This window comes from Triticum aestivum, chromosome 5A (genome assembly GCF_018294505.1).
Source record: "Triticum aestivum cultivar Chinese Spring chromosome 5A, IWGSC CS RefSeq v2.1, whole genome shotgun sequence".
Classification (NCBI taxonomy): Eukaryota; Viridiplantae; Streptophyta; class Magnoliopsida; order Poales; family Poaceae; genus Triticum; species Triticum aestivum.
The window spans coordinates 230,310,990-230,336,088 of record NC_057806.1 but is presented as its reverse complement, the minus strand read 5'-3'; the positions used below and the strand labels follow the sequence as shown (position 1 = coordinate 230,336,088).

General features: G+C 44.2%; 1 protein-coding gene across 1 annotated transcript; it reads left to right on the top strand.

Annotated features, from left to right (window-relative positions):
• Nucleotides 1-10,873: 10,873 nt before the first annotated feature.
• LOC123102852 (dynamin-like protein ARC5) lies at nucleotides 10,874-24,996 on the top strand. The gene is made up of 18 exons (XM_044524285.1): nucleotides 10,874-11,289; nucleotides 12,944-13,108; nucleotides 13,251-13,373; nucleotides 16,079-16,300; nucleotides 17,211-17,344; nucleotides 17,441-17,533; nucleotides 18,065-18,128; nucleotides 18,406-18,454; nucleotides 18,547-18,629; nucleotides 22,331-22,488; nucleotides 22,569-22,629; nucleotides 22,988-23,050; nucleotides 23,132-23,232; nucleotides 23,847-23,904; nucleotides 23,983-24,315; nucleotides 24,407-24,571; nucleotides 24,673-24,747; nucleotides 24,846-24,996. The coding sequence occupies exons 1-17, from the start codon at nucleotides 10,915-10,917 to the stop codon at nucleotides 24,745-24,747; spliced, it is 2,322 nt and encodes a 773-aa protein (XP_044380220.1). The 5' UTR covers nucleotides 10,874-10,914; the 3' UTR covers nucleotides 24,846-24,996.
• Nucleotides 24,997-25,099: the final 103 nt, after the last annotated feature.

The following is a 25,099-nucleotide window of genomic DNA, read 5'->3' as shown; positions in this document are numbered from 1 at the left end:
ATCGTCGGCGATGAAGGTGAGCGCGCCAAGATGGATCTCGTGACCCAAGGACAATCCACCACCGGAAACCATGTTGACAAAGATCGAAGATTGCAACCTCACCGGAAGTCGCTTAGATGCCTGCCCCAAGGTGGGTGCCAACTGTCGTGGGGACGGATCTGTCAGTAGAGATGGGGGTACGTAGGAGGAGGCAGTGCCTAGCTACGGCAAGGTTGTACACTCGGATTTACGAGTTCAGGCCCCTCTCGGTGGAGGTAACATCCCTACGTCTCAGTGTCGCGGAGGCTCTGTTGATTGGAGTGTTGTGTTACAGGGGGTGCGAACCCTTGTGCAAGAGGGCAGAGGTAGCTTATATAGAGTACGCCGACCCCTCGCGGCCCTCAGTTACACAGGGGTTCAATGAGAAAATAAAGCCGCGTACATTACTGGTACGTTCAATGATCTTTAAGGTGATGGTGTGAATGCTCGACCGTTGCCATCCAGGGGTGGCTCTTAGCCTTCTGTCCTTCGGGTGGATTCTTGTCTTATGAGTGAATGACATTGGTCGAGTGGAATTGGGGTATCCGAGTGAATCTTCTGTCGAGTGGGTTGCACTCTATGATGATTCCAGTCGGTATCTTCTTTCTATCCTTGTAGGCCTTGGCCTCGTGTGTGGTGTCCTTGGGTACGACATATAGGTCAGGCCTAAGACCTTACCCTAGGTACATGCCATCGTCACACGCCGCAACCACTTCGCCATTTCTCGAACCGGGGCCAGGCCACAGTCGCCACCCCCGACAACAGCAAAAACCAGAAGGCACCCCTGCCAACCCCTGGAGCGCCCCTACCACCGTGGCCAGCCAAAGACGAGGAGCGTCGAGCCACCGTGCTCCACCCTCCGGCCGCGCCTCCAACCGCAGCTCCAAGCACCCCAAGCATGGAGGGGGGTCGAACCGCTGCTACTGCGCCGCCACCCCAACCAGCCGACATGGCCCTGGTCAAGGCGGCCGCCCGCAGCCCAAGCCTTTCGAGGCCCGTACCGCTGAGAAGCCAGTTCTGGCCGAGCCACCTCCAAAGTCGTAGCCGCCATCCCCGACCACTAGCACGCGCCACCATCTCCCACCTCCACTAGGCAGGAAGGACCCGGCAGAGGTGGCCGCCCGCACACAGCGCCGCCCGCGGTCCTCGCCGCCACAGGGCCAGATCCGGCCGAGGCGCCGTATCCAGACCGCGGGCATGGCCCGCCTCGTCGCAGCCCATCGCGCCCGCCGGAGAGCCCCGCACCACCCGCAGAGCTGCCACCGCATCGCCACGTCCCGTGCTCCACTGCGCCCTGATCCGACCGCACTGGCCCGCGCCAGCCCCAGCCGCACAAGGGGGTGAGAATCCCCGCCGCCACCGCCGGCCGGGCTTCACCCAGGCGCGCTCTTTGGTGGTGGCAGGAGGGGGAGATGGGAGGGAAGGTGGAGAGGCGCTGGCGGCTAGGGTTCCTCCCCTGCCGCCGGTGGGGGCGCCAGAGGAGGGGGAGGGGAGGGGGCCGGCAAAAAACCCGTCTAGTATCGGTGACAAAATTTAGACAACAGCTCACCTGTAACCATGGTCTTTGTTGGCCACACTGGACACATCCTGCTGCCCCTCAAATCCTAGACTTGACTGAAGTTATCTGAAGAGAAAGTCTAAACATAAATTGTAAGCGACACTTTTTGCAAACTGATAGCACGAAATAATGAAAATCTGAAGAAAAAGTTGATATATGCATCTTCTCAACTGCAAAATAAATTGAATGAAGCTGCAATACTCTACTATGTAGATGGTTGAAGGGCATGACCAGGTCGAGCAACAACGGAAGCAGTGAAGGGCAGGTGGTGCCCCTCCCGCACTCTTGAACAACACATGCAACATTGTCGCGACAAAATAGAATTAACACATTTCAGCATAGCCTTCAAAAAACTGCCAATAACATTTGCATGCTAAATCCAAGTTTATGAAGGAGTAAAGTATGTGGATGGATGCAATGTATTACTCGGGAGTGTTGCATATTAATCAAGTATAAAATATATTTTCCATCAAATTTTTATTTGTTAAAAGTTTGAGATAAAGGGTGTCTTGGAGCTCTGATATCTGCCAAGGAAATAAGAAAATATGTTTGAGCTTGCCATGTCCGAGATGCTTAAATGAGCACCACAATGTAAATATCATGGTTTAATTATGGCGAAATCCAGGGAAATTCTTACAGAAGTAGAGATAGCTATTTTTTCAGTTAGCATAGACGCATCCCAAATTAGTGAAAGTGCACCATCGTTTTTCATATGCATTACCTGATGCATATAGCTGCGGAAAAGCTCATTCCATTTCTTTAGTCCTATAAAACACTTTGGAGCAATACTACCCGTTTTATTCTTCTAGTTGCTTTATGTGTGCCTAGAATAAGAAGATAATTATATTTTGCAATGTGATATCCGTTCCATCTTCAGGGTGATCCAGCATAGCCACTTTTATCAAATCATACATCTGAAACAAGTAAAAGCCCTCCAGGTTAAATAAAGCACCTATACATCATCTAGTGAGTTAAACACATGCCTGCCACTAATCATAGAGATCAAGCAAGAAAATAACAAGTTCTATCCCATGAACTTATCCATTTTACATGCACAATAGTTACAATTACGTCTATGTTTATTCAATCACAAAGACTTTTGTGCTTTTTCCACAGTCCAAAAAGTCCTGAATTTGACACAAATGCCACTCCAAGAGGTTACTGGGTACTACCAAATGCTGGGCTTTTCAAGAAACATACACATTAAAGTACATGCCTCCGATGAGCCCCACTACAAGGGAGGATAAACTAGAGGGGCGGGCTTGCCGACACACGGCTTGGTGAATCTTGATGTGTTCCAGGTGCTAGCCATGCCCCTCTATTTATATGTTGAGCCATGTGGTCATTTCTTTAGTGAAAGAGCCTCCTCAAAGTCGGTTTGGCACGCAAGGAAAGAGTCCTTCTCGGACCCCAGGACCAGACGCCAGGGTCCTTGGCGTCTGGCCCCAAACATCAGGGTCCCTGGCGTCTGCCCCCTGGCCTCCGCAAAACTCCTTTTGGACCTTTCTAAAAGCCTCGTGGGATTTACCCCTTGGCTCAAATAAAGTGTTCTTGTACCCGAACATTTTGGGAAACATCCGAAACCCCTTCCGGTGAATTTCGGAACCCTTCCAGAGACCAAACACTATTATCCCATATATCAATCTTTACCCTTGGACCATTCTGGAGCTCCTCGTCATGTCCGTGATCTTATCCAGGAATCCGAACAACATTCAGTCACCAACATACATAACTCATATAATACTGTATCATCAACAAATGTTAAGCATGCGGGCCCTACGGGTTCGAGAATGATGTAGACATGACCGAGACGCTTCTCCGGTCAATAACCAATACCGGGACCTGGATGCCCATATTGGTTCCTACATATTCTACTAAGATCTTTACCGGTCGAACCTTTATGACAACATACGTGGTACATGTAATAGGGCTTCGTATTCGGCTGCATTGTTGGAGTCGGTGTACATAATTTGTAGTACGTACCGAATACCGTCTCTTGTGGGTGATGTAAGCATTATGCTAGCCCCTAGGACATCAAGCATTTTGGAACCATCAAAATACATGGTCCAATGTGAATAAGTGTTGTATTCTCGAGGGAGTTTGGCCTCCGTCCATTCATCCACAAAGTCGGCCAACACTTGAGATTTAATAGATTTAATAGGTAGGAGGTCTATGACCCATTTGGCTATATGCCCTATTGCATCCCTGTTATTAATTATGTCACTTAATGGGACATTGGAGGCCACAGTTACCGAGCACTCTTGAAAGTAATGCCGAAGTTTTCATGGCGCCATAAAAATGGCGTAGGCTATTTTACGATAGTGAGGATAACATGTCTTGCACGGGGTTAAGACCCCGGAGATGTAGTAAACGTGCCTTTGGACCTGGAACTTGTGGCCCTCCATATTTCGTTCGACCGCGAGCACTGGCTGACCACCTGGTTTGTGGTTGAGATGTATAATATCATTGACTCACATATACCTGGTGCTGCTAAGATGGGATTAGTGGCGAGGAGGGCTTTGATGTCTTCCAAGGCTGCTATGGCCTCCTCGGTCCATTTGGAAGTCTTTGTTTGCTTTAGCATCCTATACAAAGGTTGGGCTTTCTCCCCGAGTCTTGATATGAGGAGACTTAATGCCGCCACGCAACCTGCTAGTTTTTGTACATTCTTGAGCTCGGTTGGTACCTCTAAGTGGTCCAAGGCTCGTATTTTCGCCGGGCTGGCTTTGATTCCTTAGTTAGATACAATGAAGCCGAGGAGTTTGCCGACTGGAACTCTGAAGACACATTCTCCAGATTGAGCTTAATTTGGAACTCCCGTAGGTCGTCGAACGTGTCGCAGAGGTTGTCTACCAACTGTCCGACGTGCTTGGTTTTGACAACCACATCATCTACGTAGGCCTCAACGGTCTTCCCGATATGTTTCTCCAAGCATGATTGGATCATGCGCTGGTATGTGGCACCGACGTTCTTTAATCTGAAGGGCATCATGGTAAAACAGAACAACTCGTATGGTGTGATAAATGTTGTCGCCGCCTAGTCATATTCTTTCATCTTTATTTGATGATATCCTGAGTAGGCGTCCAAGAAGCACAGTGAATCATGTCCGGCTGTGGCATCCACAATTTGGTCAATTCGCGGTAGGGGGAAGGGGTCCTTGTGGCAGGCCTTATTTAGGTCTTTGAAATCGACGCACAAGCGCCAGGACCTTTCCTTCTTTGGTACCATGACCAAATTGGCAAGCCAGTCAGGGTGTTTTATGTCTCGGACGAACCCGACCTCCAGTAGTTTGGCCAGTTCCTCACCCGTTGCTTGACGCTTGGGTTCGGAGAAACATTGAAGTGCTTGTTTAATGAGCTTATAGCCCTTTAGCATGTTCAGGCTGTGCTCTGCGAGTCTGCGGGGTATTCCTGGCATGTCTGAAGGGTGCCTGGTGAATATGTCCCGGTTTTCCCTAAGGAAATTGCAGAGGGCCTCATCGATTTCCGTTTTTGAGGTTTGCCCCTATGGACGTCGTTTTAGTTGGGCCTGTGGGATGCACTTGGAATTTAAATATTTCATCAGCCGTCTTGAAAGAGGTAGACTTCAGTCGTTTGTCGAGGATGACATCATCTCGATCGACTTCCGCTCACAATGTAGTTAGTTCTTTGGCTGCGAAGGCTTTGGACAGGGATTCAAGGGCTAGCGACGTCGTTTAGTTTTCGGCTTTTAAGTGCTCTGTCGGGGTCGCTCGAGATGGTAATGATCCCATTTGGGCCCGACATTTTGAGGTTCATGTAGCCATAGCGTGGTACTGCTTGGAACTTGGAGAAGGCCTCCCGTCCCAGGAGGGCGTGATATCCACTCTTAAAAGGGGCGACGCGGAACATAACTTCTTTGGATTGGTAATTATCTGGCATTCCGAAGACCACATCTAGGGTTATTTTTTCGCTGCAGCGTGCTTCTCGCCCAGGATATTATACCTTTAAAGGTGGTGTTACTCTGTTCTATGCGCAATTTGTTGATTTGCATTCTGTCCAGAGAGTTTGCATATATAAGATTTAAGCTGCTGCCACCGTCCATGAGTACTTTCCGAAGACGGCAGCTGCCCACAATTGGGTCAAGGACCAGTGCGGCGGGGCACCTGTTCGGGGTTGACCTTGGCTAATTTTTATGATCAAAGGTGATTGGCGTGTCTATCCACGCACCCCGAGTTGGCACCTGCCAGATGGAATTAATTTCCCGTAGGGCCCGCTTGCGCTGGTTGTTGGATGTAAAGGTTTCGTAAATCATCACGACCTCGTCCTCGCCCGAGGACTCTTCTACGTGACTGGAGGTGCCTGCTAGGAGGCCGAGTCCTCCTTTAGCTACTTGCCTCACCACCCAACAGTCACCAAGGCTGTGAGTCGGGCAAGAATTGAGCAGAATATCGTGTATTGGGCATGGTTTGTCTAGGAGGCCATCAAGGGTGGTCCCGGAGTGGCCAGATGTTTTCTTCTTTCAAGGCCGCTCGACCGGTAAGTTTCGCGTGCCCAACTCGCTCCGAGGTGCGAGTCTATCGCATTTTAACTTGTATTCACAAATCGAATCTATACTTTTGCTGGCCAGCCAATCATCCTCGATGGTGGAGAACTTGGATACCAGATCAGATAACTCCATGCGTGTTTGGACACAGTGGCGGACGAGGGCGTTCGAAACGCCTTTATTCCTTGCATCCGTGTTGGAAGGCTGTTATTATGTTTGGATCCTGGTAGTCTGGTATCTTGTTTTTGACAAACAAGAACCTAGCCCAGAACTGTCTGATTGACTCATCGGGGAGTTGCTGCACGTAGGCTAGATCCCAGACATCTGGTGGGCCCGAATTATCGGGGCAATACTCGATGTGGGAGGTGGGTGGGTAAATTTCGATCTCTATGGGTCGCTGTCTTGAAACCCTGATACCCTCATCTTGTGGCGAGCATGTGGCTGGCGGATCAGCCGAACTGATTGGAAGATCAGATTCGCCGACTGTGACCAGTTGGTCGCTGTCTGGATAATTCTCCAAAAAGTACCTCACCCCTTCACCCTCGAATGGGGATTCGTCCGGGGCTGGGGAGGAGTCATGGATCACCTCGGACCCATGAAGGAAGAAAGGCACTTCCATGATAGAAGCTTCGGGCACGAGAACCGCGCCCGTAAGATTGGAGTTGTTAACCGACGATCCCATCGATCCTTTGCTGATCTCATAGTGGAACTCTCAATGAAAGCACCAGTGTCGGTGTGAAAACCGACAGACCTTGGGGTAGGGGGTCCCGATCTATGCATCTTGCACAGATGGTAATAGGAACAAGGAGACGATATTTACCCAGGTTTGGGCCCTCTTGATGGAGGTAAAACCATACATCCTGCTCTTGTTTATATTGATGATGGTGTATCGAGTACAGAGTTGATCTACCTCGAGATTGTAAGATGTGTTCTAACTCTAGGGCTAGGTGAATGAGATTGCGTTGAAGTCCCCCCTACGGGCCTAACCCTTTGGCTTATATACACGCTAGGCAGGGCATCTAGGGTTACAAGGTCAGTATCTAGGCGTGAAGGCGGTAGGAGAAGTCTTGGAGTGTACGCCAAGTCTTCGGCAGATGCAGTCTTGATCACGCCTCCATCGTGTGGCTTCCCGAGTCCATCTTGAGATGAATGAGGGCCTGCCAGTCCAGCCCGAGGACCATGGCCCGACTAGGTTAGTACCCCCTGGTCCAGTACATCATCATTAGTGTTGTTGCATCTCGTGGAGGAATTTGAGAAGGGCCCGAAGAAAAAGCGCCGCAGATCCATAGTTGGCTAGCTATGCATTCCCCGCAACCAAGCTCTCGACGACAAGATGATCCATAGTTGGCTAGCTATGCATTCCCTGCAACCGAGCTCTCGATGACAAGATGCTCATGAAGGACTACCTCGCCAAGGTATCGACGTATCCAGCTAATACGTCCATTTTGCATCATGCTTTGATATTGATATTTATTGCATTATGGGATGTTGTTACACATTATAGCACAATACTTATGCCTTTTCTCTCTTATTTTACAAGGTTTTATACAAATAGGGAGAATACAAAGAGGGAGAATGCCGACAGCTGGAATTCTGGGCCAGAAAGGAGCAAATCTGAGAGACCTATTCTTCACAACTCCAAAAGTTCTGAAACTTTACGGAGAATTATTTTGAAATATATAAAAAATATTGGGCAAAGAAAGTACCAGAGTGGACCTACCAGGTAGCCACAAGGGTGGGGGGGCGCCCCCTGCCTTGTGGGCCACCTGGCAGGCCTCCGGTGCCCATCTTCTGCTATATGATGTGTTTTGTCCCGAAAAAATGAAGAGGAACCTTTCGGGATGAAGCGCCGCCGTTTCAAGGCGGAATCTGGGCAGAAGCAATCTAGGGCTCCGGCGGAGCTGTTCAGCCGGGGAAACTTCCCTCCCTGAGAGGGAAATTGAAGCCATCATCATCACCAACGATCCTCTCATCGAGAGGGGGGCAATCTCCATCAACATCTTCACTAGCACTATCTCCTCTCAAACCCTAGTTCATCTCTTGTATCTGATATTTGTCTCAAAACCTCATATTGGTACCTGTGGGTTGCTAGTAGTGTTGATTACTCCTTATAGTTGATGCTAGTTGGTTTGTTCGGTGGAAGATCATATGTTCAGATCCTTAATGCTATTCAATTCCCCTCTGATTATGAACATGAATATGCTTTGTGAGTAGTTACATTTGTTCCTGAGGACATGGGAGAAGTCCTGTTATAAGTAATCATGTGAATTTGGTTTTCGTTTGATATTTTGATGGGATGTATGTTGTCTCTTCTCTAGTGGTGTTATGTGAACGTCAACTACATGACACTTCACTATTGTTTGGGCCTAGGAGAAGGCATTGGGAAGTAATAAGTAGATGATGGTTTGCTAGAGTGACAGAAGTTTAAACCCTAGTTTATGTGTTGCTTCGTAAGGGGCTGATTTGGATCCACATGTTTCATGCTATGGTTAGATTTATCTTAATTCTTCTTTCGTAGTTGTGGATGCTTGCGAGGGTTTAGCATAAGTGGGAGGCTTGTCCAAGTAAGGACAACACCCAAGCACTGGTCCACACACATATCAAATTATTAAAATAACGAACGCGAATCGTATGAGCATGATGAAAACTAACTTGATAGTAATTCCTATGTGTCCTCGGGAGCGCTTTGCATTATATAAGAGTTCGTCCAGACTTGTCCTTTGCTACAAAAAGGATTGGGCCACCTTGCTTCCCCTTAGTTAATTTTTTTACTTGTTACCGTTACGAATTATCTTATCACACAACTATCTGTTACAGATAATTCTAGTGTTTGCAAAGAATACCTTGCTGAAAACCGCTTGTCAATTCCTTCTGCTCCTCATTGGGTTCAACACTCTTACTTATCGAAATGACTACGATAGATCCCATATACTTGTGGTCATCACCAGCTCACCTATTCCGTAGGTGATATCGAAAGCGTTGATCTCTTTTCATGCGCATCATTGAAGCCTACGAGCAGATTGCCGTTTTTTCACTCGGGCGTAGGAATGCTGCCTTTTTTGCTTGGCTTTAGTGCATATCAACTCGACGACGATGCGAGTGATTGCATATGGTGTTTCCGCCGACTACGCGAATGAATATCTTCACGTTAAAGAAGATACTACCATCAAATGCGTCCATGCCTTTGCGAAGACAATGATCTACGCTTTTGGCCTAGAGTACCTTCGAGCTCCAAACGAAAAATACACAAAGAAGATCATGGCAACGAATGAAGAAAGGGGATGGCCGGGCATGCTAGGTAGTATTGGTTGCATGCATTGAAGGTGGAAGAACTATCAGGTGGCTTGGGCAGGGCAATACATCAACCACAAACGTAGACTCGCCATTGTGCTTGAAGCTGTGGCTTCACATGATTTATGGATTTGGCATTGTTTCTTTGGTTCTCCGGGGTCTCTCAATGATATCAATATCTTGCAGCGATCTCACCTATTTGCTCAGCTAGCTAGTGGCAAAGTTTTGACTTGCAACTATACCGTCAATGGCCATGAGTGTACCATAGGGTACTATCTTGCCGACGACATTTATCCTTCATGGTCAATAGTGTGGAGACCATTGGTGACCCCAAGACCAAGAAACACAAAGTTTTTGTCGAAGCACAAAAAGCTTGACGAAAGGATATTGAGAGGGCATTTTGGTGTGTTGCAAGCTCGATTTGTCATTGTTCGAGGCCCCGCTCGCTTTTGGGATAAACAATCCCTTAGAAACATCATGGCTGCTTGTGTAATTTTACACAACATGATCATCAAGGATGAGAGAGATTTGGACTTAGAGCTTTATTATGACAACATTGGTAGTTGTGTGAAGCCTGCCAGTGACGCATATGAGATCACTGCATTTCTTGATATTTACCGAAAGATCGAGAACCATAATTCACAAAAACAACTCTAGCATGTCTTATGGAGCATCGTTAGCAACTCTACGTGGGATAGATTCTCATTTTTATTCACATATATATTTGTGCGTGATTTGAACAATTTGATGTTGTAATACTTATTCAAAATTGAATATTTGTTGTAATGAAAACATTGTTGTATTGTGTTGCTTTTTGGACCATTTATATTCATATGTTTAATTTATAGTATGATTTCATTCGGTTCATAAATCTATAATTTACAAAGCTATGCAAAATTAAACGCGTTCTTCAAAACATTTACTGAACGGATTTACAACATCCATTCTGTCTGAGAGCTTGTGGTATCGTATTTTTTTACGGGCACACGTGAACTTACGGGAAGTGCGTGTACACTGGATCTGCGCTCTAAATTCTGATATATACTTCCTCCGTTCCTAAATATAAATCTTTATAAAAATTCTATTATGGGCTACATACGAAGCAAAATGGATGAATCTACACTCTAAAATGCATCTACATACATCCGTATGTGGTTCATAGTGAAATGTCTAAAAAGACTTATATTTAGGAACGGAGGGAGTATATTACTCTACTCACTCCGTTCCTAAATACTTCCCTCGTTCCTAAATATTTGTCTTTCTAGATATTTTAAATGACTATCACATACGGATGTATGTAGACATATTTTAGAATGTAGATTCAGTCATTTTGCTTTGTATATAGTCACTTGTTGAAATCGCTAGAAAGACAAATATTTAGGAACGAAGGGAGTATAAGTCTTTTTAGACATTTTAAATGGATCACAACATACCAATGTATGTAAACATATTTTAGAGTGTAGATTCATTCATTTTGCTTCATATATATTTGGGAATGGAGGGAGTAGAAAGGATAACGCACAAACCGAAAACCATTCTGATAAATGGCAACGCCGCGGCCGGAGCTGCTCTCGCCGGATGAGGATGAGGAGGAGAGCGCGCGGGGGCTTCTGTATGAGGCGTACAACGAGCTGCAGCGCCTGGCGGCCGAGCTGGGTGGCGCAGCGGTGCCGGTACCAGCGGTGGTGGTGGTCGGCCACCAGACGGACGGGAAGAGCGCGCTGGTCGAGGCGCTCATGGGGTTCCAATTCAACCACGTCGGTGGCGGCACCAAGACCCGTCGACCCATCGCGCTCCATCTTCGCTTCAACCCGCGCTGCCATTCCCCCAACTGCCGACTCCTCGCCGGCTCGGGCGAGGGGGACGCAGAGGACGACGCCGGGGCTGCTGACCGCTCAATGCTGCTCGCCGACATCCAGGTAAGTTCAGATGCCCACATGTGGTTGACTGGTTGTTGATATGCCGGTGTCATTTTTCTACCTATCCTGGCGGCGTCTTTGTAACGCACCGTATATGTTCGCGCTATTGCTGGTGTCGTAAACTATTGCTCGGAAGATTCTATCAATGACCTAAATAATTCCTCCTCGCAAAAATAAATAAATAAATCAAATATCTAAGTATTGGTAAAAGGTTGCTGAATGGTCATCCCACATTTTGGCTTTTATAAGGAAGTAATCTCGTGTACATATTTTTACATATGTTTTCCCTAAATATTCAGAGACATTTGTACATATGTTTTCCCTAACAAAATAAGCACAACATTCGTTTTTCCTGTATACATAAAGAAAAAGGATTTTACCGGTGTCATATGCTTGTACTTGCCATATACTTCACAGTTGATGCTGTCATTGTTGATCTTCTAATCCATGATAATTCAGAATGATGAGAATTATTAAATGGTACTTCTTAGGCCCTGTTCGGAGAAGCTCCACTCCACAACTCCACTCCCGGAGTTGGTGGAGTTGCAGTTGAAAACTGCGGAGCAGCTATTTCCTAACTCGTGCTGAGCTGCCATTTAGGCCTTTAATTGGTGTATTCGTATATCTTGTATGTTATAATGATCCAAACTATCATTGATATTTCCCCTTTGGTCTTTTACCACAGATGCCTTTAATGTATGCCATCTAAAGATGTGTTCCCCCCCCCCCCCCCCCCTCCCTTCCGGGTGAAGTTCTTTGGGTGGTTGCAGTGGCGGAGCTTGAGATGAAATCATTGGTTGGGGGGGGGGGGGGGGCATGGGCTGAAGGGGGACAAACATAATTTCTTTATGCTGATTTTAGTGGAAAATTAGGCCAAATATTAAGGCATATGTAACCCGTGCTGAGCTGCTCAAGAAGGAAATCCTCACTGCTGATGGGCCGTGTTGCCCTATCTGCGGCCATGTCCAGGAAGATGCAAACCACATCATGTTCGACTGCGAGTTTGCACTGAACTACCGGCAGCGCGTCGGAGGTCATTCTCCTCCATCTCCAAATGTCAAGCTGCTGCACATGTGCGACCCCCCCCAGCGCGCGGCCTGCTGCTTTCCTTCTGCTCTGCTTCTGGAACCTACGAAAGCACCGAAATGCTGTTGCGTTCCAGGAGCAACAGCCAACCTTGGACTGCCTCCTGCAAATGTGCCGGGAAGATGCTGTCCTTTGGAAGGAAATCCACCCCGCGCAAGTTTCGGAATGCCCCCCCGCGTTAAAAAAGTCAAACCACGAACTGTTAATAATCATAACGGGTTAGGTACATTTACCTTCTAAAAGGCCTTTCAAAAGGGCATAACAGCCTTATTTAGGAACACTGAATCTATGTGAACTAGTAGGTTGACTTGCTATAAATGGGAGGTGTGTAATAAGGACTGTCTATGCGACAACCTGATAGATGGCGTGACCCAATTGCTGTGGTTCTCAAGCAAAGGGTGTGGTACCTTTTGCATTGCATTACTAATTTTGTAGAAAACAAGTATATCACTTTGTTGGTACTGTCAACTTGAAACATTGACAAGACTGAACTGTTGTCGGATTACTTGATTTACTGACCCTCTACCACTGCATGCCAATATTATTTAATTAGAATAACTACTTTCAGGCATATATTGAAGCTGAAAACAAGAGGCTGGAGAATGATCCTTCCCAATTTTCAGCGAAGGAAATTATAATAAGGATAGAATATAAACATTGCCCCAATCTCACCATTATTGACACTCCAGGTCTCATTCTTGCAGCTCCTGGCCGTAAAAACCGAGTTTTGCAGGTACGCTATCAGTTAACACTGTTTCGTTGTAGCCTTTTATGTTCCTTTGTTTCCACAGAAACTGTACTTACTGCTATGCCTGGACTCTTCGACACTCTAATATTTACGAAGTGACCTTCGTTGGTAATCTTGCAACCTGCAGAGTCAGGCTTGTGCTGTTGAGGCCCTTGTTCATGCGAAAATCCATCATAAAGAAACCATAATTCTGTGCCTTGAAGATTGTAGTGATTGGAGCAATGCAACTACAAGGAGAGTGGTGATGCAGGTTTGTTATTTTGAAATTTTTCCACGGAAAGGTCCTGTACAACATCCTTGGATGAATCCACACTAGCTGTATCTCATTTTCTTTGAAGAAGGAGCTTATTGCTCCCAGCCTCATTTCCTTGAGCTGATAAGACAACAATGTCTGGATAGTTATGAGGGATAACAAGGAACTATGCCCTGTTATCCAGCAGACTCTACTACCCTACGAGCTTAGCATCATTGATAACTTTATGTATTACAACCAGGAAACATCAAACAGCAGGTACAGACTTAAGCTTTACAAACTTGATAACTGGAATACCAGCTCTACCTCTCATACGGAAGTCTTTCCTACTTATAAAGTTTGGAGTTGGTGGTCAGTTGAGTTCACTCGTCCTCTTCTTCCACTATTACTCATTTGTGGGACCAACCCTTGCAAAAGTTACAAATAAATATATGTATTGCTCAACAACGAGACCAGCAACCTCCAGGAAGACATAAATAAATAAATGCACTCTCACTCACATGTGGCACATGCCACAAATAAACAAATGCATTTTTACACACATGTAAGACCAGCAATCCTGTAAAAGACATAAATAAACAAATACACAAATGAGACTCCAGCCCAAAACTATGCTCTTGATCTTAGTTTCTCTGCCCAACCCTCTAAATTTTGTACCATAACATTAGAAAGAGATAACATTATTATGTAGTTTGACGCACGATAGACCTGGCTTCTTACCGGATCACTATCCTCGTGATGTCTCCTACCTAATGCCCATTCTCCTGCATTTCAAAACTCGAAATAGTGTCTGATTTTGAAATCTTTCAATGGTCCTTCCATGGCCGCTTTAGAATCTTCAACACCTCGCGACATGCATCTTGCTCTCTTTTCAATTGCGAGTCAGCGATCCTGGGACACCATTATCTTTCGACGATCTCCCTATTCGTAGTCGGTGGCCTAAATCCTCGTCTTCTCTGTGGCTTCGTAGCAACTCACGGGCAATGTGCTAGGACACCCTACCAAACTAAAAGTCTGGTACTCCCTAACACCCTGACAGAAACACAGAACCTTCTTAACCATCCTCAAGCCTGAGAACCATTGGACCCCATCCTGTCTCTGGCCGAGCACCTCAGAGGCCACCCTGCTTCGCAGTCCTTTCTTGTGAAGACCAACCCAAGAAGACAATGAGCGAGCCATTTGAAAAATTACAGTACTTGGATCCTGTGAGCGAAGTCTTCTGAAAACAAGCAGCGTCCCTGGTCTTCCAAACTGATCATACCTAAGAAGCTACCCTTGAAGTAACTAGTTGTTTACTATGACGTGGGAAGTTCTACACCCAAGTACATAAAGTGAAAAAGAACTTAGGCATGAGAGTAATATCAAAAGCACAGCCAATGTCAGGACCCGAGATCTAAGGTATAGAAGTCAAGCCTCAGTGCATCACACAGGAAACCGAGATTTGTACTCAGGCAATAACAACCTGTACCAGAACTGTTCCAGCCTTTATCGGATCTGGTCCTGAATACGATATATTAGTGTTCAGACAATATCAGCCTGTATCGGAACTTGTTCTGAACACCAGTACTCAATCTAACTGAGCCAGAGCATCAACCTGTAGCCAGCCACAACCGGTAAATGAATGCGCAGTTGGAGTAGAGTGATATAGCTCCCAAACTCTTTACTTTAAATGATTCACTTCACCCTGTGTTGACTAATTGCTAGCAAGTGTATATCAAAGATTCCAAGATCCTACACACAACGTGCACTTTAGAAACATACACGCATCATGCTTGCCGTGTGTGTGGAAACAACAAGCAACGCAACATAAACTATCACTTAAAACATATACAGATATACTATTCAAAGGTTCTAAAGAGCAAACATAGCAGTGCTATTGCAAGTAGGTTTATATTTCTATTTCTAAAACCTAATTAAATTAGAATATGATTTAATTCAAAATTCCCCCAAACATTCCCTTTTCAAACCTTATAAATTTAGGGTGGGGTCCACATGACACATATGGACTCATGCCTAAATCTTAGGGTTTTTGGAAGGGAATTTTGTAACAATGAGCAGTTTTTAGGGTTTAACTCTTTAAATCATGTGGTTCTGAATTATCCTCATTTTTTCAATTAAAGGAAAAATTTAAACATGATGACATGCAATGCTCTCTAATGCATCTATTGAATTACCATAGGCTAGAGCTGTGGCAGCTAACTACACTGCAAGTATACTTAGCTATTGCACATTCAAAAAATAATTTGTCATATGATCTACTATTTCATGTGAATACAAAACATAAACTTAGGGCTACTGTCCAACCTCTTTAAAAAGTTATCCTTAGTGAGGACGCTATCTCTAAAAGCTAACCATGCAAGACTACAGTCTTCAGAGGCACTTTAATAAACCAGAACTTTCTATGGGGCCATCTAACCTTATTACTAGTCTTTAGCAGAACATAAAAATATTTCAGTGCTCTCAAGTAACCACATGCACTTACCGTTACTCTTACAGTCTCATGAAGGCGGATTTTACTAAACAACTCCTGGAGCTTTTACCAAGTTTCAACTCTTTTACTGGGCAACTATGTTTAAATATAAAAAATGCACTGACTATCCCAAATTCTAATTTTCAACCAGACAATTCTGTTAACATAATCCTTCATTAAGTGAGGAGGTGCTGCCTTTCAGCTAAATTGTGTTCCCGTTTTGATACTGCAGGTTGATCCTGATCTTGTAAGGACTGTTCTAGTCTCCACAAAACTTGACACGAAAATTCCACAATTCGCACGTGCCTCTGATGTTGAAGTGTTTCTTCACCCACCAACTTGTGTTCTAGATGGTTCCTTATTGGGAGATTTTCCCTTTTTCACATCAGTGCCTTCTGGGAGAGTTGGTTCTTGCCATGAAGCTGTCTTCAGATCAAATGAAGAGTTTAAGAAGGTAATGCCACTATTCCATCTCTTTAGAGCTTGCTGTTCTCCCTCCTGTGAACTTTGAATTTTCTGTGAGCTTGTCCTTGCTGGTATGTTTGTATTCTAGTTTTAAGTTGCCTGTGAATTTTCTTCATATGTATGTGAAGGCCAACTGGTCATCAGATCCCACCCTTTTTCGTGTGAATAAAATCTTGTTCTACACAGTCAATTGGACGAAGATCATGCTGGAAATGTCTCACTCATCCATATGCATTATTCCCTTGCATAGGATGTCACACATTCTCTTTCTCTCTCTCTCGCTCGCTCTCTCTCTCTCCCTCAGAAAAAAAGGATGTCACACAGTAGAAATATGTAGAATCATGTCAGAGGGAACTTTAGTTTCTGAAATGTTAACAGGGAGTTAAGTTATAAGTAAAAGTTGTGAGTTACCTGTCTGTTTATTGGTTCCAATAATTTAAATAGCTTCCATTTAAATATTATAATACATGGTTGTTTAAACTTCCCAAAACCCATAAAGTGCCTTCTTAAAGTATGCCTCCATTTTTCTGTATACTTCTGTGATCAAGATGTCTTGGGAGTATTACTAATGAACAGGTTCAAAAAATGAATAGGATTCTACTGCAAAACATAGATACATTGTCCTCAGGATCTGGCTGTGGTGAGTTACACCACTATCGGGTCATTGATTAGTGCCAAGTAAGAACAAATGAAATGTTGCAACCTAGCAGCAAAGAGAGCTGCTTTATAGAACATTAAATGTCCATGTTAAGGAGCACCTCCTTGCCAGGGTTATTCTCTGTCAGCACTTGTTAGCCAATTATGGTTTGCCTTTTCTCCTATCCGTACTCTGTAGTTATCAAGAACCTTTTGTGTTACTGGATCCTTGAAAGGCATCTAATTTTTTCTATGTTCTGCAGGCGATCTCACTGAGAGAATTGGATGATGTTACATCTCTTGAAGACAAGCTAGGAAGGTCACTTACAAGGGAGGAGAAGAACAGGATAGGAGTGAGTAACTTAAGATTATTTTTGGAAGAATTGCTGCAGAACAGGTATTCTTGTATATTATTTGCAGAGCCAGAGGCCAGAGCATATAGTTTTTCATCATTCTTTGTATCTGTGGATTCATTCAAATTAATATGAACAAGGTACATAGAGAGTGTTCCGTCGATTATTCCACTTCTTGAGAAGGAACATCGCGCTGCATCGAGGAAGTTGCGCAAAGTCACACAAGAAATCAGGTGATAACTTACTTGATTTTCAGCAAGTATATATATAGTTTAGTGCACTTAAGTGGCCCTATAATCTAGATTTATTTCCCCTAACACCACTTGTGATCAATTTCCTAGAGTACAATGCTACCCTGTTGGAGTTCGAAGCTTATCTTATACAACTATTTGGATGAGTTGGTGAATGAACTATTTTCCTCTGCACTTTTGAAAAGAACTTTTTTCTTCTCTGATAATCGCAAGCCAGCTTTGCTTTGTATGCATAACTGCTGCACCAGCAATTCAGTGTAATGCCTCCAATATTTCCTGAAAATGATAAATTTGTCTGTCTTGGAGTATGTTTATACTGTTAGTAAAGAAAAGAGGAACAAAAACTATGTTCTAGTCTCACTTCCATATAGCAGAACAGGTTATCTGAAGTAATAAGTTTATGAAGGAAGGAAAGCTAAGGCGGTCTGTTCGTTCTGTCCTCATGTGCTTTGTAGCCAAGCTTTTCATTGAAGAAGCCTGCTATCCTGCTAATGGCATTCTGTATCTGGACAGTGATTTGGACGAAGCAAAACTAAAGGAGAAAGCTCGCCTGTTCCATGATTCATTTTTGACAAAGGTGCTACTACTCTAGCTAGATTCCGACAGTGTCTTACATTATTTAAATGAAGCATTTTCCATGTATTACAAGGACAACAAATAATCTTTAAATGTTATTTTAAACATATGGCTATACTTCTAGGTTGCAGCACATTTTAATTAATGTAATGGTGCAATACCTTTTCTTCATTGTATGTGAATGAGACATATATTGCTGAACTTTTCACTGAATATAGTACCCAGGAAAAAACAGCTTGATATAAATCTGAAGATTTGTTTACTATCTCGTGTTTCAGTTATCTTTGCTACTGAAAGGCATGGTGGTGGCACCTCCTGATAAGTTTGGTGAGTGTTTTATCTCCTCCGGTTCATTTTGAAAGAGAGCTTCTTGTTAACTGTGTTGTGCTAACAATTTCTCGGAACTCTTGGGCCTTTAGGAGAAACTTCAGTTAACGAGAGGATCAATGGAGGGACATTTACTGGAAGCGAGAATTTCCAGCTCCCAAACAAGATGATGCCTGTAAGTTCTTTCCACTCGTGCTTTCCTGGCATGTTCTTCATAAAGATGTAGTTGTACACAGAGGGATTCATGTGCTTGATTTGCTTGCTCTTGACGGCGAGCTTCTTCTTGGCGACGAACATTGCACTCATCTTCATCTTGATGGTGGCGCTCATTGTTGCACGTTCCTCTTGTGTTTGTCGTTCTTGATGCTCACGGTCAAGAATGCGGTTTTGAAGGCCATTGCCACTATGAGTTTGTCGCGGCCCTTGATACTCGTGTTCTTCATGGTGGTGATGTCGTCGAGAGTGGTGGTACTTGCGCCCGGATGGCATCCCGGAGGTACTTGCACTTGAGTGCCATCTTGAAGATGAGGACAATTTGCGATTGTTGAACATTTCTTGAATGCGGTCCATTTGCACGTCCATCTTGGCGACGAGGTAGTCCCTCATGCGGACATCGGATTGGCGCATGTCAGTGGAGAGGTTCTCGATGCGCTCATTTAAGATGATATTTGCATCGTTTGTAACCCTTTGGAGTCTGAAGTGGTGAGACTTGGTGAGGAAGTCGTGTGGGCCCTCTTAGTTGTCGAAAACCAGACAAGAAGTACCTTCCCTATCCATCTTACTCGGCAAAGTGTGAGTAGGAATGGAGATGAACAATACCAAAGTCACCTCCTTTTGATGTTGGTGAAGGATCACATGATGTCACACATGCCAATGCAAAAGTGAATAACTTGGTATCTAGCCTTGACCAATCTCACACCTACACACAAAGGTTTATAGGGGAGCTTGACAGGGATTGGTGGCACGAAGTCAAGCAAGTTGAAGTTCAAGATTTTGTAAAAGTTGGAAGTGAACCACAATGAACTCAAAATGCTATGCAAGCGATCTCAATTGTAAGGATAGAAAGGCAAAATGAAAAAAAAAAGTGCACACGCAAAGATGATGGGGCTTGTGCAACCAAGTAAATGAGCATACAATGTTGGCCTAGCGAAGACTAAGCTCATGTTGCACAAACTCGAGGGGAGACTTGCTCGATTGCACGTAGAGGGCAAGGATTCGATCACTTGACTACCACTCTACTACTATCAAAGCTTGACGTTTTCCTATAAGTATCCTTGGCAATCGTATTTTGCTCTTTGCACCTTTTTGCGTACAATTTATTTGATGTTTCTTTTTCTTCCTTTTGCCTTTTCTCTTTGAGCCAAGATCAAAATCATGAGAGTATAGCTATCGAGATAATGTGAGGATCCAAAACAGACCGCACAAGGTACCGAAAGATCAATGAGATCGACAGTGACTAAGGAAGACAAGTGATCGATGCCCGACAATACTTGATGAACTAGTCTCGGTAGGATCAAGGTTTTTGCAAAGGAATGGATGGCTCACAAAGGGTAATGGCAGTGAAGGTAAAGTTTGTGTGAGGGAATGGTATACTTGGTCGACGCCTCTACCTTCACACAATTAGAAGGACCAGCCTTGCTTCCGGTGCCGGTGTCAAAAGGATGGATGGATCCTCATTGAAGGCAAGCTTGTTGGTCGATGAAGGCGGTGTAGTGGTACTTGTCGATCTTGTCGATGAAGTCCTAGGTCAGAGCTGGCGAAGATGCTGGAGATGTGGGCTGTTGGACAAAGTTGGATACACAGTAGTCTGACTTTGCCCAGGCAGGTGTGGGTCAACTCGAGAGAAATTGGAGGTAGGGAAAAGAAAAATTAGGGCAAAATTGGCCCAGTGGACGCAAATCAAAGGTAGATCAGACTCACCAGAAGGTTTTTACTTTTATGTTTTATTTGAGAACCCCTTGAACGCCTTCTCAAAGGGTTCTCAAAAATTCGAGATAGATCTAATTATACTTTTTTACTTATTTCTGCATTAATAGAGTAGACGAGTAAAAAAAAGCAAACCTATTTAGGATAATAATTGGATAAGAGAGCCTCCACCCTGCCATGGGTCAGATCCAACAAAATCTCACTAGAAACAACTAATATCTCGAAATCGAGCGAGGCTATTTATGTGGGGATTTTTGAAATTGGCAAGAACAAAACAAAATTAGGCTAGAAATATGAGGGGGGAGGGATCCAATTCGTGGAGGCCTTGCTCATGATACCAAATGATACGGGGCAAGCCATTGGATTGCCCCGATCTTCACGAATTGGAGGTGGATTTGAGGTGAAACACGAAGAACACGACGATCAAGCACAACACTCAAGTGGAAATCACTCACATGGACAAAGATTCATACACAAGTACTCAAATCACAAGTACAAACAAGGATACATCTCAAGATCCAAACATCAACAAGGTAAAAGATAACTAGGGTAGGAGTTCGTCCCCAAATCCAAGAGGAATTGGAGGTGTTGAGAGATAGTTCTTACCCAATCCAAAGGATATGGAGGTCCTGAGAGATAGTTCTTCCCCAATCCAAAGGATATGGAGGTCTTGAGAAATAGTTCTTCCCCAATCAGAAGGATATGGAGGTCTTGATAATCCAAGAGGATTCTTCTCCAAATTGGAGGTCTTGATCTCCAAAGAAGAGGTAGATGAGCAAAGCTCTCTCGAGAATTTAGTCTAAACTTTGCTAACCCTAGAAATGAAGGGGAGTACGGCATATATATATAGTCTAGGGACGGAAGGGGATGGAGAAGGGAGAGTTACATGGGCTGGGCCCGAATCTTGTGCTTGCAGGCAAAGTCGGATAGTCTGACTTGTCGGATTTTCTGACGCCATGTCCGGCATAGTATTTGACCTGATCCAGAGAGCCCGGGAAAGTCAGACATCAAGTCTGACTATGTGGCATGTCGGACTAAAAGTCCAACATTTTGCCTGGTTCATCTGACGTGGTCCAGAGAGGTCCTGCAAGTCGAATATCAAGTCAGACTGTCTGACTTTACAGTTTTCTGCAGGATGAGCTCTTTGGGGACTTCTTGCTTCCTTCTCGAGTCCTTGTTTTTCTCCTCCATTGCTTGGCCTTCGTTCCTCACTTCTCCAGGCTTGTTTCCATCACACCTACCTAAGTATGTATAAGGTTACGGAGTGAGGTAGTAACCATGTCTCACATGCAAGTATAGGAAGCTCATGTAGGAAGTCAGTCACCTCGGTGTCGATAGCGCGTGCACGAGCCCTTGTCATTGGACCACTTGGAGCTTGAGGGTTGGATGATGGGTTCATGGTGGTGTCCATGGGATGCTCCGCATCATTCTTCCTCTCCTCCCGCTCTATCTCCCAACCCCAACTTGACTGAGTCAGCAGCCATAAACCATGCTGCACCCTTCCTCCCCCCTCTCAAGTTTCATCGCTTCTGAACCTCCAAGCCCCTCCCACCATCCTCCTGGTATTCGCCGCTACTCGAGTCTGGGATGATGTTCTACTCATGTGTGGTGTCGGAATTCATTCAGTGGGGAGCAAGCTGACTCATTCAGTCGCAGTGGCCTATATTCCCCTTTTAGCTATAGTTGTTGAGTCCATTTTAGGAGGTTAAACAGATTATTTGTTTACCGGGGAGTTGCTGTGGACTCACTTGACTTCATAACTTCTTTCCAACCCTTTAATCCCTCCAAATATTCTCGTGGAGAAAAGGGAACCACATTTTGTCTTGAAAGCTCAAGCTCAGCCCTTCATGTAATGTATATACCTATATACCATGACTGTGCTCTTATAACTACTGGAGTCTTTGATATGTATTTTTGTAATGCAAATGCATACTATGTTTTGGATCTCAGAATGCTGGAATGCGTCTTTACGGTGGTGCACAATACCATCGGGCAATGGCTGAATTTCGTCTGGTTGTTGGAAGTATCAAGTGCCCCCTGATTACTAGGGAGGAAATAGTCAACGCCTGTGGTGTTGAAGATATTCATGATGGGACGAATTACTCCAGGTATTCTCTTTCCACACGTTAGAAATCCTTCTGTTGTACTTATATAATATATTTGTTCACTTTTGATATTGTTTTGCTAGGACTGCTTGTGTAATTGCTGTGGCAAAAGCACGCGACACATTTGAGCCTTTCCTTCATCAGGTTGGTGAGCTCGCCTAAACTGTGGGCATATCAATAAACTATGCATAGATGCCCCTCTTCACCTTTATTCATGGCTGGCCATTCCGGACATGTACAGTCACACTGCAGCTCTTGCATATTATTTGTGTGATTATGGTTTCAACGAAATCATCGACCATGTTTTCCATGTCCGGTGCTTCGTTCTGTTCTGGACTGAGGCTAACATGTGAAAAATATTTCCGTATAAATCATTTGAAATCAAATGAAAGTGAACATAATTATAGTAAGTAGTTGTTCCCTGTGATTGGATAAGGTTGGGCTTTCCTCTGATTAATATGTTCCTTCAATTAAAATAAATCTTCTCTTTTGTCTCGTGCAGTTGAGTTTTAGGCTGTTGTACATACTGAAAAGATTGAGTCCGATATCTGTTTTTCTGCTGGAGGTACTAATCTCTATCCACGGTTTATTTAATTCATGTATTTTTGTTTTTTCCATTACTAATGCTCTGGTAGAACTCCAACAGAAGGACGGTGAGCACTTTAGCAGCCATGATGTACTTGTGAAGCGTGTCCAAGCTGCTTTCAACAGGTTTGCTGAATCTACCGAGCAATCTTGCCGTGAAAGGTGATGGTGTTCTCAATTCTAATACCTTTAAATTATTATCTTTCAGTTTATTGGTTGTGTGCGCTCTAATCACATTATATTGCAAACTCAGTTGCAACCAACTCCTTGAGGCTTGTTCAAATTAAATATACGTTCTAACATTTCCCCTTGTCTACAGGCATCATATTAACGTCATGTTGTTAAACTAAACATCTGTGACTCTATCAAGGAGACGTTAAAGTTGTTGTCTTAGTAGTTACACCAACTTATGACATTAATGTACATTTTCTTCAACGATGCTTCCTATTGTTATCAAGCATGCGGTAGTAGTAATGCTGGCACTTGGCAGCCACTAGAATGCCTGAATCCTTTGCCAACTGGTTATTTTCTCCATGCTTCCTTTTCAGAAATTTATTCACTGATCTTGTTGGATGTCCTCCTTTTTATGTAGCAAACCATACCCACACCACATCAACTGCCTCCTTTTGATGTCTGGGCGTTATATTCAGTGTATTCCATACCATATATTGCAACCAGTGATGCATTCTCATGCTTTGTGGTTCCACAGATGCATTCTCATGTGTTGTTTTTATCTGTTGACCTAGTTTTTTCATGTGTTCAAATATGTAATGCAGATGTATGGAAGATTTGGAGAGCACCACTCGTTATGTTACTTGGTCCCTTCACAACAAGGTATATTTATTTACTTGGTAATTAAAACTTAATATTTTTTATCAGTCTGCCTAATGATATATGCTACATTGGATACAGAACCGTGCCGGGTTGCGACATTTTCTGGATTCGTTTGTTGCACCAGAGCAATTATGTGCTAACACATATACTGCCCACTCAGCTGGGCTGCATGAGCAATCCACTGGTTTGAATGATAGTAAGCAGGATAGACCAAAGGGAGAGCTGAAATCTAGTCATACTTCAGACTCAAATCCATCCGGTGGTGTGTCAGAAACGAGACTGGTGGATCTCTTGGACAGTATGCTGTGGAACCGAAGGCTGGCGCCCTCATCTGAGCGACTTGTGTATGCACTGGTTCACCAGATTTTTCATGGGATCAAAGAGCATTTTCTTGTCACTACAGAACTAAAGGTCTGGATGCAGTAAACCTTGCACTTTCTAGCCATGTAGATATTTCTGCTTATGTTGTTAATGCTTTGGCTCATTCATTATGCAAACGCAGTTCAATTGCTTCCTCCTGATGCCAATTGTTGACAAATTAGCGGCTCTTCTACGAGAAGACCTTGAATCAGCTTTTGAAGACGATCTTGACAGCATCTTCAGCGTCACCCAGCTGCGCCGCTCACTTGGGCAGAAGAAGCGAGAGCTGGAAATCGAATTGAAGCAGGTAGATAGTCTCTGAAACCATTTTAATTTAATTAGTCAGTTATTACCATATATCTACCTTAATTATCAGTCTCTAACCTAACATTTTGCTCTTGAATTCAGATGAAGCGTTTAAAAGAGAAATTCACAGAAATAAATAAGAAGCTCAATTGTCTCCAGGTTAGACAACAGGCCTAGGTAGGGAGGTAGAGTATTCATTTTGATGACAAGTATTTCCGGACGGAGGAGTAGAGCATATCAAGGAAATGATGATTCATAATTACGCCTGAATACAGGACCGGTAGCAAGTCACACAAGGTGGATTATGATGACAAGCATTTCCGGACAGAGGGAGTACTTGTCAACGAGTGCACTCGTGGTTCAATCATTCCATAAAAACTGTGCCTTGCAAATGGTGTAAGCTTGAGATGTTGCTTAGTAACTTTAGCATGCCGTGAAAGAAGAAAGAAAGAAAGAAAGAAAGAAAGAAAGAAAGAAAGGACAATCTCAACTAAAGCAATGCCTCCCCCGCAAAAAGAAAGAAAGAAGG

What these genes read in the sequence shown, in the direction of transcription:
- LOC123102852 (XM_044524285.1), top strand. Translation starts at nt 10,915, where the DNA reads ATGGCAACGCCGCGGCCGGAGCTGCTCTCGCCGGATGAGGATGAGGAG. An exon ending in ATGATTCATTTTTGACAAAG is followed by an intron (nt 18,129 to 18,405) that starts GTGCTACTACTC and finishes CTCGTGTTTCAG; the next exon opens with TTATCTTTGCTACTGAAAGG. An exon ending in GATGGGACGAATTACTCCAG is followed by an intron (nt 22,489 to 22,568) that starts GTATTCTCTTTC and finishes TTGTTTTGCTAG; the next exon opens with GACTGCTTGTGTAATTGCTG.